Source organism: Vipera berus (assembly GCF_964194415.1).
Source record: "Vipera berus genome assembly, chromosome: 2".
In the NCBI taxonomy this organism is placed as follows: Eukaryota; Metazoa; Chordata; class Lepidosauria; order Squamata; family Viperidae; genus Vipera; species Vipera berus.
Genome location: NC_138203.1, coordinates 153,053,399 through 153,066,518, shown reverse-complemented (window position 1 = coordinate 153,066,518; position 13,120 = coordinate 153,053,399). Strand labels below are relative to the sequence as shown.

At 41.0% G+C, this 13,120-nt stretch overlaps 1 protein-coding gene across 1 annotated transcript in view; it reads right to left on the bottom strand.

Moving 5' to 3' along the window:
- Positions 1-3,988: 3,988 nt before the first annotated feature.
- The window catches only part of DGKA (diacylglycerol kinase alpha), a gene marked incomplete at its 5' end in the record, with an annotated part of 30,237 nt that continues 21,105 nt past the window's right edge, over positions 3,989-13,120 (bottom strand). The window contains 9 exons of the mRNA XM_081318987.1: positions 3,989-4,683; positions 5,967-6,027; positions 6,774-6,894; positions 7,142-7,340; positions 7,778-7,868; positions 8,229-8,293; positions 8,920-9,080; positions 11,767-11,856; positions 12,967-13,052. Coding sequence (XP_081175113.1) covers positions 4,585-4,683; positions 5,967-6,027; positions 6,774-6,894; positions 7,142-7,340; positions 7,778-7,868; positions 8,229-8,293; positions 8,920-9,080; positions 11,767-11,856; positions 12,967-13,052 — 973 coding nt within the window. The 3' untranslated portion in view covers positions 3,989-4,584. The remainder of the gene's footprint in view (positions 4,684-5,966; positions 6,028-6,773; positions 6,895-7,141; positions 7,341-7,777; positions 7,869-8,228; positions 8,294-8,919; positions 9,081-11,766; positions 11,857-12,966; positions 13,053-13,120) is intronic.

Genomic DNA, 13,120 nt, shown 5'->3' with positions numbered 1-13,120 from the left:
ATATTTATATCATTATCAGCAAAAGTAAGATTGGTGTTTATCAAGTTTCACTTATTTGTGTTTGAGGGTGAGATAAGGCAAAGGTGCAAAGGCTGCAAATCACTCCATTTCCATTTCAGTTGATAAAAAGATCTAATCGTGAAGATTTTGGAATGATCAGGGATGATCGTTTGCCCCATTTGAGCCTATTATTCTAAGGCAGTTTTGGTTCCTTCCTTTTCATTTCTGAAAAACTCCCAAAGCAGTTTGAAAATGAGTGAAAAAACTACTGCTCTACTTTAAGAATGTGATACCAGAAAACTAAGCCCACTGCATGATGTTATAAGCCAGTAAAATAAATTACTTCTCCATTCTTATTTCATACTGCATTCATCTGGCTGTCTGCAAAAATCCTACAAGTCGTTAATGTGAAATGTTGAAAAGTCAGCCAAGCCCTTTTCCCCTGAAAAACCCTGCTGGTGTGGTTACAGGGAGGGTGAGGCTAGTGTTTCCACAAACTGACCAACAACCCACCAATAATCCCCTGAGAACCAGAGCATCTCAAAAAATAATTTAGCTTCACGGCGCTTTCATTTTATAGCCAAGGTAGAAATAACTCACCACAGCAACATCTACTGAAAAATATATTGTTTGAATTGCTGGATGTGGAACTAATTCTTCAGCTGTGCAGACTGTTTACAGTTGCCCATTTTTGGCCACAACTCCCATTTTTAGTATACAAATTCTTCCATTTGTTAATTAATCTTTCCCCCCATCAGGCATCCTTGACTTGTGATCATTGATCAAGCTGGTTACAGGGTGTGAAATCATTAGTCCAACATATTCAGATGGCCCCAGGTTCATGAGGGATTCTAATCACACTTGGCTAAATAAAGTATTCAATTCAATAGTTCCAAGATTTTGTGAGGACCCGAGTCCCAACTGGACTAAAACTTTTATAATACTGTATTACTATGCTGTCCTAGGCTCATTAACAGAGGGATAGAATCAAGATCACGTGAAGTGTTAACACTACTTTATAATGCCTTGGTAAGAGCACACAGAATACTGCATTCAGTTTTGGTCACAACATAAGAAAGATGTGGAGATTCTAGAAAGAGTACAGAGAAGAGCAACAAAGATGGAGGCTAAAACATATGAAGAGGCTGCAGGAATTGGGTATGCCTAGTCTAATGAAAAGAAGGACTGGGGTGGCATAATAGTAGTCTTACAATATCTAAGGGGCTGCCACAAAGAAGAATGGGTCAACCTATTTTCCAAAGCACCTGAAGGCAGGACAAGAAACATGGATGGAAACCAATCAAGGAGAGAAACAACCTAGAACTAAGGAGAAATTTCCACTGAACATCTAATCAGTGGAACAACTTGCCTCCAGAAGTTATGGTTGCTCCAACATGGGAGGTTTTTAAAAAGGGACTGGACAATCATTTGTCTGAAACGGTATAAGATTTCCTGCCTGAGCAGGGGGTTGGACTACAAGACCTCCAAGATCCCTTCCAATGGTTATTCTGTTACTATCACCAAGACCGAAGAAAGGTTGTGTAAGACTAAATGCAGAGCATTGAAGGGAGACCATGTTGGTGCCACCAACTGTTTTGTTCTTGCTAGTGTTGGAGACAGTTATATCTCTTGTTCTCCTTCAAGCACCCTCATGCCGTATTGTACTATAATTTGAATACAGTAGTAGACAATGCAAGTGCTCAGATTCATTCCTTATTCCATAACAACACAGAAGCATCCTTAAGTCCAATAAAATCATAAGAAAATCTCTGTAAATGCTGACTCTTTTAAGTAGCCTTCTTTTGCTCAGCGGGCCATAAAATATTCACTGTCCGATATATTTTATTTTCCAATGTTTTCGTTTCCATGTTCCCTTCGTTTTCCCAGTTCAAACAGCTAAGTTGAGAGCTGTGTTCGATGCTGCTTTTAAAACTCATGGAAATAACATATCAACTTTCCTCATTATCAGTAATGAACAGTAGCTACATTGTGCTTTTTCTATGGCAGCCCTTGACATCTCCCTCTCATTTCCATTTCCATCTCAGTGTAGCTCCTGGTTGAATGGGGATGTGAACTGGGTCTCCCCAGTCACACCCTGCTATTCTAACCAGGTTAGGGCTGTGCAAGGCTTCCGATTCAAGTGAGAAGAGGCACTTGGGAACATGCAAGAGCACAAACATAGGATTTGTTTGCAGCTCATGAAAAGAGGCATAGCGCTTTCCAGAATCTTAGAAACCATAGATAGCAGCATATCTGTGACAAACATCTGTGGTTTAAAATGGATTTTCCCACATGGCCCTGCAATACAGACACCAACTCCATTGTTTCATTCTATGAGTCACGAAACAAAAAAATGGCAGTGCCAGATTCCTTTTCTGTGTGAACATGATGCCACTGTGATGAATGTACAAAGTTAGATGCAATAAATGGACAACTGCACTTTTATTGTACTAAAAATGGAAGCATGGAAAGGCCTTAATTCTTTAAACATGATGTGCTTATTGCTTTTGGCATCCTGAGGTGTGGCATCTCCCAAGATACTACCTGAAATCCTATCTCCCATCCCAGGCCAAAAGGAATGCATTAAAACCAGGTCTAACAAACCATAGTCTTCCTTCTTTGTTGCACAGCCCTCCAGCAGTGGAAGTTTTACTGAAGAAATTGTGAGGGACAGAATGGTTCATACATCACCCAGCTGTGGTTTATTGACCGAGCCACATTGGCTGGGTTCACACTGTTATAAACCAGTGTTTACAAAGCACAGTGGCTGGACACAGTTACAAATAAAACTACACTAATGTCTTAGAACAAGGTTAACCCAGCCTCCTCTGAATTCATGGAAAAGAAATGCTCTACTCTTTGCTTTCAACAGTTGGCCCCTAAAGCTTGTCCCTCCCAAAGATAGATCTGGGGCATTATGGGGATAAAATCAGCAAAAGGTGAGGATGATTTACGAGGGAAGGGATTAAGTCCTTCTACTCTTTTTCTATTGCACTGTGTTTTACTTTTTATGGGTGCCTTACAACAGAAAAAGATGTTGGACTTTTATACAACACAACTGCATCTGAGTGCTGTGTGCCAAGAAATTTCATTTGGGGAAGAATGCTAGGAATCTTCTGTTGATTTTTCAGGGTATGTTCCAAAAAGAGAGCATAATCCTAGCGCCACAAAGGAATAAACAGTATGTTATACCAAAATAAAATAGCAGCCTTCTGACTTTTATAAGATTAATATAGAAAAAGCATTCTTGACTATTGTCCAGGGCCCCCTAATCTTACTGAACAAGCTTTCACACACTTAGTACTAAAAACTATCCCAATCCTTGACAGATAGAATTTGGGATAACTAAATCAAACATCAAACCTGCAACAGCGAAAATCTATAATGCTTGCTTTTTCCTGTGTAATCTTACATTACCTTCTTGCACACAGTATAGTGAAGGAAAGCGGGAAAAGCAGCAAATCCATGCCGACAGGTTTACAAATCCAATTAAGGCTTTTATCGTGAGCAGATATACCAGCAAATATGCAGGTTCCCAATTTTTGATCCTCTGTATGATTGTAACACATTGCATGGACGTTTCATGCTTCTGTGCATATTCTGCTGCACAACTGCAAGAAGTTGCAAAGCCAGTGTGCACAGAACTTTGGAGAGAAGGGAATCCTGTGGCCTGCCAGATGTTGATGTACACATCATTCACCACTGGCTGTGTTGACTGGGTGCTGAAGTTCATGACTTCTGAAGAGCTGCTCCTGCCCTAGTATTTAATGCCCACATAGCGATGCCTGACTGAGACTGTGCTCCCACAATAGCAGGTAAAATGAGCCAGTGGTGAGATTCCATTTCTCTACTGTTTTGTGGGTCAGAAATCTTGTAACATGCTTCGTTTCATTTTCTACAAGCTTTGACCAAAAGGTAGATAACTTTTCAAAAACTGGGAGCAGCTTACTTCTGCTTTTAGCCAAGAAAACTGATTACAGTGGGAAAAACGTATCCAAGCTCAGTCCTTTATTACCACGTTGAAGCTCTTCTGAGAAAACTGTACAGGGAAGGACTTGGCATGGAATCATAATAAATTAAAAAAAGAGGAAAGGAAGAGGAGGGGGAAGGAAAGAACAGCTGGTGCCACCATTGTCTTTCAGTAGTTACAGCAAGTGCAAAAAGCAAAATCTACAAGGAACAGAATTTGAACGACAAGAGGTAGCCGTCTACACAGGCTTTTTAGTGGGCAACAAAGGAAGAATTTGGCATCCACACATTAAAAGAGAGACTAGCATACATATGCAGGAAACCTGAGGGCAACACCCAATCACAGGGTGCTGCAAAACCTAACAGGCCGAGAGCCCAAGTTCTCCTGCTCCAAACTAGGAAATTGACAAGAATGATGCATGTTGCAAAAGCTAAGAATTCAGATCTTGCTTTGCCAAGTACTAGATAGAAATTTGGCTTCTTCTAATTTGCTATGGAGAGTGGTGACAGAACAGGGCTCTCCTTGTGGCACAAAGCAGCAGAATACCCCAACAGAGGACCCAAAGTTTCATTTTGGTGAAAGCAGTTGCTCCTGGAAAGGAACAGAAGCCCCGTTTAGGTCTCCTGGGGTCCCTTTTTCAGGCCAAAAAAGCTGGAGGAACGGGGAGGCGGTGCCATGAGCATTGGAGCTTGGTTCTTGTGAGTTATTCTGATCTGAAAGAAAGAGCAAAATGTGTCAACACTTTAGAGCAGGACTCAGGCCTTTCCTCCACTTGCCCATCCAACCCCCCCATATCACAGCTTTGGGATGATTAGAGCAGACCAACCACTGTCTGGTTGCATCTCCTCTTCAAACTAAAACACAGATAGGTCTCCTTGTGGTCATTATAAGTTAACATAGACTCGATCACACTCCATCGGTCCATCAAGATAGAGCATCCAACCCAGCTAGTTGATCTTTAAGGCCCTAATCTAAGTCCAGTTGATTTCAAGGATCACTTGCAGCCTGCTTGAAGTGATACTTTGGCCTTGAGTAGACAAGAATGCACCGTCAGTCTAGTCCCCACTGGGCCTGCTGCAAATCTTGGACAACTATTCAATTAGTAATGTGGCTTGCTTCAATTAGCTAGGAGTGGCAATTTGAAAACAATCTACCAGCTTTTCTGGTGGATGTCACTTCTTGGGTATTTTTTTCTGGAATATTTGAGGGGAAAAAAGTCCTAAAAAATCTGCAATGACCCAGTTGGAGTTGGAACTACCCTCTAGGTTTTTTTAAACTGAAAACTAAAAAAAATAATGCAGAAATCCTGATAAAGGGAAAAGGTTTTAATCATATTCCACTGCATCAATTATGCTACATCCTGATAAAAATCACTGTTGGAAATAATTATTTATTCCTCATTGTCCAGACGCTCTCTGATCAGCTGTGTTGTAAGAAAGGGGGTGATGGTGGAAATGTTTTTTTATTACACAAAGAGCAGCCAATGATCATTTGAAGCTTGAGGTTTGCCTTCACATAACATGAACTGACTTACTTTTAAAGATCACTCTTACAAAACTCTTATTGACTATCCAAGAGATAGACTGAGCATTTCTAAGTGGCCCTGTTTTGTAAAATTTCCTCTCAGAAGGCAAATGGCTGGCCCTATCTATAGGTGCTTTCAAGACTATTTTAAAAATTCATCTGTTTTTGATAGCTTTTAACTGTTACTCATTGAAATTTTTATTTGAAACAGTGTAGGTTACATATATTTTCATGAAATGTCTGCCTTGGTGGATTAGCTTAAAGTAATAAAGCCCTTTCATTAACTGTTCTTAGCAATTTTCATATTCCAGCAACTCATGCATTGCAAGTTTCAGATTTCACCAGAATGCACCAGCTGTGCGCTTGAGCTGGTTACCAAGCCTTCTATAATAAGGAGTTCTATGGCCTCACCAAAACAGGTCTTCATACCCAATGCTAAAAAACACAGAATATGACCTTAGGAGGTGCTTACTGTGCACGGTGCTTGCATCCATGGCTCTCCATCTATCTGCATGGGAAGATGCTTGAAAGTTCTGCAACAAAGACATGAGAAAAACAGGCAGGTGGCATGAGATGATAAATATTCAGATTTTGTAGAGGTCCTCGTGCAATTATCCAAAGAACAAATACTGAAGATGACAGTAAATATGGAGCATCTTAGTAATGATTTCCTGCCTTCATCTGTCTATACTGCAGCTAGCACCATCATACCTTCATATCACGTATCATCACAGCAATTATCAGGTGCAAGAAACCAGATCCACATGTGTAGATTTCACTAACTACTTTATTGTATTCTGCCTATAGTACAGGAATCTTCCCAGACTGCTTGCCTTCTCTTGGGAATAAACAGATGAAGCCCCATGGACTGGGCAAGGGCTCAGCCCTAGGTCTCTTGTAACTGCACAACGATTCAAGGCTAATCCCCACCTGAGCCCTCCCCGCCAGCCTGGCTGGGCATTTCCCAGCAGCAATCTTTATGGTCAGTATTCTTAATCTCATAAGGCAGATGTGGAGTTGGGATGAGGCTCAGGGATAATGGCTGCCTAGGAACACTCATTGAGTCATTCTATATAATGGTAATGATTCAACTCAGCCTAAGAAGGGTGTCAATTACCATTAATAGACATTCACTCTTAAAGTACACAGAGGCATCATTATTATTTCACGTGTACCAAGCCATGTATATGCCCCCTTGAGAAAGTTGAAGGAAAGGCTGTCAAGAGTTCCAAACGGCAACTACAAGACACTACACTCTTTGACTTGACAGCCCACCTACCTCAGGGTGATCTCAGAGCACTTAGCCAGCCGTGTGCCTGCATTCTTCAAACCTGTGTAGATCTGTCCCATTTCAAACACACCCTCCAGGCCCACCACCTCCATCCGTCGATCACTCAGATCTGGATAGAGAATTGGAGGGAGAAAAGCCAAAGATAAGAAAAGTCACCCCATCACCTCAAGTCCTCACAACGTTTCAGGAAGGGCAGCGCAGCATTAATCTATCTTGTCCTCTTAGGAATTGTGTGCCTTTCTTCATTCACCCTCTCAAGCCATGCCTGCCTTTCTCTGTCATGCTTACTACAATGTAAATAGCCCAATCTGCAAGGCTTCAAACTTTGTACCATTCTACTCACTCTCCTGACTCACCTTGTACACAGTTCTTCAGGATTTCAGCTTCAGTGATGACTTGGGGCTGTGCTGCTCCTCCAGCTATGCTACGTGCCGCTGCCTCCCCCAAAGGTCTTTTGGTCTCACCCCAGAGATTGGACCCCCCGTGCATGCTAGGAATATTGAGGACAGCTACTCCAGAGAGGGCTCCACTGAGGTCCAGGGATTGCCCACAGCACTTGGTAGAGACATACATAAAAAAGGAAGGTGAGCAAGACAATAATTGTTTTTTTAATGCAATAATTTGAATAGCACTATAGAATCCAAGTTCTAGATCCATTCTTGCACAGCTGGGTAAATATGCAGAAATGGCACTGCTAGGAGCAGGAAGTTCAAGAACTCAAGCTTCTCATTAACTTTTTTTTCCTGAGGTAGAATTCCTAATGCTGAAAATGTAATAGATTGCTTCAGGCTAATCAGCGTCAAAGAAAGAAAAACACTTTGCACATGTTCATAGGAAACATAATGTTCCAGGCCAAAACAAAATCATTTTGGGCCTGAAGCGTGTGACTCTGTGCTAGACACTGCTGCAAAGAAATGCATGCTGGTTACAGGAGTGAACAATTTTCCAACCCAGATCAGCGATCAACTCAGGACCACAAAGGAAATGCTCACCTCTAGAGACAAACACTCCTTGAGCTTTTTGCATGTGGCAAAGAGAGTCTCCGATGTGGCAAATTCAAAATACCAGAGCTTGTTCTTCATCCTATTCAGAAAAGGGGCAATGTAGAGGGTGTGTGTGGTTGAGCCCTACTTCTGTCCCTGGCAAACACATCCACTGATAGGGCTTGCCAGCCGGGAGCCCCACTCCATGGCAGGTATTCACTTTTCACTGCCCAGTGCAGAACCATTCTCTCTGCATGACTATCTGTCCTTATATCTTCCCAGAAAATCAAATCAGGGTGTCAAAGGGAGTGGAGATATTTCTAGAGGCAGAGTTGAACACAAAAGTACTATATCGAGTTTCACGGGAAGACTTGAGATTTCAGAATTGCCAAATCAGCCTTGAAAAGGGACAGGACGGCAGCAACAGGAAATCCCTGCCTTCTTCCACAACTCAACTAACCTGCTGTTAAATTTCTCTGGGTATTTCTCTCTCATGACGTGAAATCGGTGGGCAATTGAGGCATCCTGAAGAAAAGGAAAGTGAAAGAGAGACAGTCAGGGCTGGAGAGCTGCTTTGTGGAGATGAGAGACACCTCAGCACAGAGATAACCATACAGTTAACTCTCCCCTTTCATTTCTTAAACCCATTAGCAACCTCTCTAGTTCATTCCAAAACTAACACTGTCAGGCACAAGCAACTGCAACCACTGGTGAATAGTTTCAAGCAGAGGCTTTATTGCTAGTCACCTATGTTACAAGAATCTCACCAGACAGACCTCATTGGGAACAATCAGATAAGGCTTCAGGGATTCTGGGGAAAGTCAGCCTGACTTTGTGCCACTTCCTGTACTGCAAGGACTCTAAGCTTGGCCCCCTCTTAACACTTCCCTCCAGTCTAGCTGGAGATTCCACCACATCCATCTTGTCTCTCCCTGTTACTAAATCCTGCCTCCTTCCTTTTCATTGTTATGGATGTTTCTGATAGCCATTTTCTTTCTGGGCCTACTGTCCTCAAGGGCAACAGCAAGCTTATAGCAGTCCCTGCATCATCGCTACTCTTTCTTTCAGTATACATAGAGATAACTACCCCCTCTTTGCCTTCTTGAGCAAAGGACGATCCTTCTCTCGTGTTTTCATGTGTTTCTACTTACTACGCCGATGGAGAAATAGTTATTGATGATCTCATAGGGCACAGGGTCTCCTTTCTCATCAGGGTTCTCCGGCATCACCTGCACTGACCAGCGATCCATCTGTATGATGCTACTTGCTTCAATATCTTTCATTATCTTTACCAGATTCTCACCATCATAACCTGGGAAAGAGCAGAGCATTAGTTGGGAGAATTAAAGAGTCACTGATTTATGAAAGGGAAGAGGCTATGAAGAGGCTATTTAGGAAAGGGAAGAGGCTATGAAATCTTTATCATGTGGTCTCTACTCATCTTGCTAGGCAATTTTCAGCTAAGAATGAATACATCCAGGCAGTTCAAACTCTTTTTCCTTGCTTATATATTAACACTAACTCACATGCTACTGCTCCTATTGGTACTGTTTAAGGCAGGGGTCTTCAACCTTGGTCACTTTCACCTGCTGCCGGCGTCGACTCCCCTCTGCCCTGTGCGTTTCCACAGAGAGGGCCTCCTCAGGGTGCCTCCGGTCAGAGAATGCCGGCTGGTGGCCCCCAGGGGGAGGGCCTTCTCTGTGGGCGCCCCGGCTCTGTGGAATCAACTGCCGGTTGAGCTCCGGATGGCACCGGATCTCCGCTCCTTCCGGTGCGGGTTAAAGACCCATTTATTCGAACAAGCTGGCCTGGCCTGATGGGGAGTTAACTTAGGGTTTTAATATTTGTATATTCTTACTGTTTTATTTTAGGCAATAATTTAATTCTTTTTTTAACTTTTGTACTTTTGTATTTTTATTATATGCCCTGTTCACAGCCCTGAGTCCTTCGGGAGAAGGGCGGTATAAAAATTTAATAAACTATAAACTATAAACTTTATGACTTGTGGACTTCAACTCCCAGAATTTCTCAGCCAGCAGCTGGCTGAGGAATTCTGGGAGTTGAAGTCCACAAGTCATAAAGCGGCCAAGGTTGGGGACCTCTGGTTTAAGGGCAAAACAAGGTTGTTTTCATATTAGCACCTTAAAGTTCTTCACAGCATCACTTACCCATCAGTGAAGTGACATAAAGTCTGCCTGCTTTACTATTATTTTTGGCATAAAAATAGATGGATAACTCTAGAAGAGGCTATAAATTATTAGTGTGGAATAACGTAAGCTAGAATGGAAAACAGTTGTGATACCGAGCTAATTTCGTCAGAAGTTGATCCACTTCACATAGGTAACTGTCCTTTTGACAATTTATTCCTGCCCACAAAGGCAGTGACCATCAGAAGTATGCAGAAATTATACGGCTGAGTAGAGATCTGAAATAAGAATGCCCCAGCTGGACTTCATCCCTCTTATTGGCTATATCTTATTATAAATGGTGTGCTATTAATACTTGGAGTCATATATGTTCAACCATGAATATATGAATTCAAACTTTATAGGGGATTCAAGGTAGAATATAAGGGGAGTCTAACTGTGTTATTGAAACTTACTTCTAAATGGGGTTTATTTTGATATTGGCCTCACCTTATTCCCAACTACAAACCTTTGCCAGAATAGAAGCCATTCCCAGAAATATTTCTTTTATAAATGTTTTTCCTTCATTTTGATTATTTCATTACATATTAAAGATATAGTATATGCAGTAGGAACAAAAAGATAGATGTAAATAAAAGTATACACAATAGAGGTGAAAAGAAACCAAATGAATGAACCAATGAATTTGAGATAGGCATTCTCTCTCAGTCCTAGGAAGGAGGGAATGGCAAACCACTTCTGAAATCTTGCCAAGAAAACAGCAGGGACTAATTCAGGCAGTTGCCAGGAGTCAACCATGTCTTTAAAGCAGCCTCCCTCCCCAATAGAAAGTAGTTTTTCATTCTCTACTTAGTTCCACTTTAGTCAATACTCCAATTCATAAAAGTAAGCAAGTGGAAAAAAATCCTAAGCTTCTCCCCATTCTCCTTTTCCCCCAGTACAAATATTTTTTTCCCTCCCTAGTGCAGTTTAGAATGTTTTGATTAAACTTCAATCTAATCACCCTTTCAATACTCCAAACTATGTTTAAATTATCAGTTTGCTGAAATTCTTCAGGTCAGATGCTGATTAGAGTTTAACTACCGCATTCTTTTCTTTAATTGTTGCGATCCTTATATATGCAGAACTCTTATTAGAAAAAAACAAAACAAAAAGGTCTCAGCATAAATCAATTATTTCCATTCCTTGGAGGAATATGGCATGGTCTAGGATAGGGGTCCCCAACCCCCAGTCCCTGGACCTGCATCAGGCTGCGGCATGCCAGCAACTGGTCCGCATAAACAAGCAAAGCCCCATTCGTGGGATGCAGGAAGCATGAGAACCCAGGCCCTCCTCCAGTCCACAGAAAAACCTGTCTTCACGGAACCGGTCCCTGGTGCTCAAAAGGTTGGGGGCCACTGGTCTACGATATACCTGAGGTGGGAATGGGTCCGGACGTCAAGTTTTGGGATCTCCTGAAATTACAACACATCATATCCAGAATCTACAATTCCAGAGATAAATCTAGAGCCTGTCTAAGCTTATGAGTTTAATTTCCTGTCAAGTTCCTTTCCATGCTGGTATTCGGTAAGCCCACTGGTCATAAACTGGGCTTAGAAAAAATATATGAAAAATACTCCTCACAAGATCAAAGTGAATGCTCAAGCATTGGGGTTCATAGGTGTAGCACAAGGGTAGGCAACCTCGGCTCTTTTATGACTCATGGACTTCAACTCCCAGAATTCCTGAGCCAGCATAGCTGACTCAGGAATTCTGGGAGTTGAAGTCCATGAGTCATAAAAGAGCCAAGATTGCCTGCCCCTGATGTAGCAGAAGGGAGGCCTGGTAGCCCTGCTGGCAACTGTTACTCACCTCCACCCCAACGAAGACAGCGGGCCAGATCATTGCCAGTTCCTAGAGGCAAAACAGCCACTGGTGGCCGGCTTGGTAGGTTGGCTTTATCTGAGAAGGAAGCAACATGAAAAATAATCTGTGCATAATTTGTTAGAATTTGGCAATATTTCTCTCTTTATATGTTGCCATGAATGAAAACAGGGATGTTAGTTGACAACCAGTTAGTAGGATTGTAGGCATGTTACGGGTACTTTTAATCGGCTTTTGGGTTTTGGTGCAAAAACTATTGTTTTAATGATCTTCAGCAAGCAGGAAATCATAGTCATGCAAAATAAAATCAGGAGAAGAATTGGTAGCAGAGGGAATATAGTTGTCAAGGGTTCTTATTTACTAATATTCGAAACAGTTAATATAGACAAAAGACTTGAGTTTGAAATAGAAATGTGTACAAATAATGAACATATTTTACTGAAATTTGAAACAGGAGTAAAAATGAAAGAACATATAATAAAATGGGCTAACATTTTTGGTTATAATCTACAGATGGAACACTGGGAAAATAGGGTATGCTTGGTGAATGTGTAAAAAAAATAAAAAATTCTGGATTTAAATACATGTGCTGATTAAAGGATTTTAAAGATTAATATAGAGTGGAAACCAGAGGTTTTTCTTTTGGGATTGATAGACAAACAATTGGAAAAAAAAGTCATGGAACTTTGTTTTATACATGATAACTGCAGTGAGATTATTGTATGCCCCCAAATGGAAAGATTCGGTATTATCCACAATAAGGTGATAATTGATGAACATGATAAAACATGCAGGGATGGTTAATTTGACTTCTCTGAACAGAAAAAAACATAGTATCTATGTTTATTGCTGACTGGAACTTCTTTATAGATGTTTTGAAAAATAAAAAGAGTTTATGGTTTATGGTTTTGATGATTATACAGAATAGATTATAGAAAGAACAGAGTTATGTTGTAACCATAAAGTAAGAGATTAATGTTAATTGTTCTTAAAACTACTAGAAAGAATATCGGAAACTATTTCATTGTATCTTCTTCTTTTTCCTTTTACTCTTTTTCCTTTCTTGCACTTTTACCTTTATCTTTGATTTCTTCCTTTTACTTTTCTTTTTTTCTTATATCTATTACTTGGTATTAGTTTTTAATCCTTTTAAAAAATATTTAATAAAACTATATAAACAATACTTACCAATGGCATCCAAGATCCATCCCACAGTGCCATCACCACCACAAACTAGGATACGGAAATTTGGTATATCTCGGAAAAAATTAAGGCTAGAACAAAAACACACCCCAAAATTAGCTACCGATCCTGCAAAAAGACATGAAATACAGATAAACAG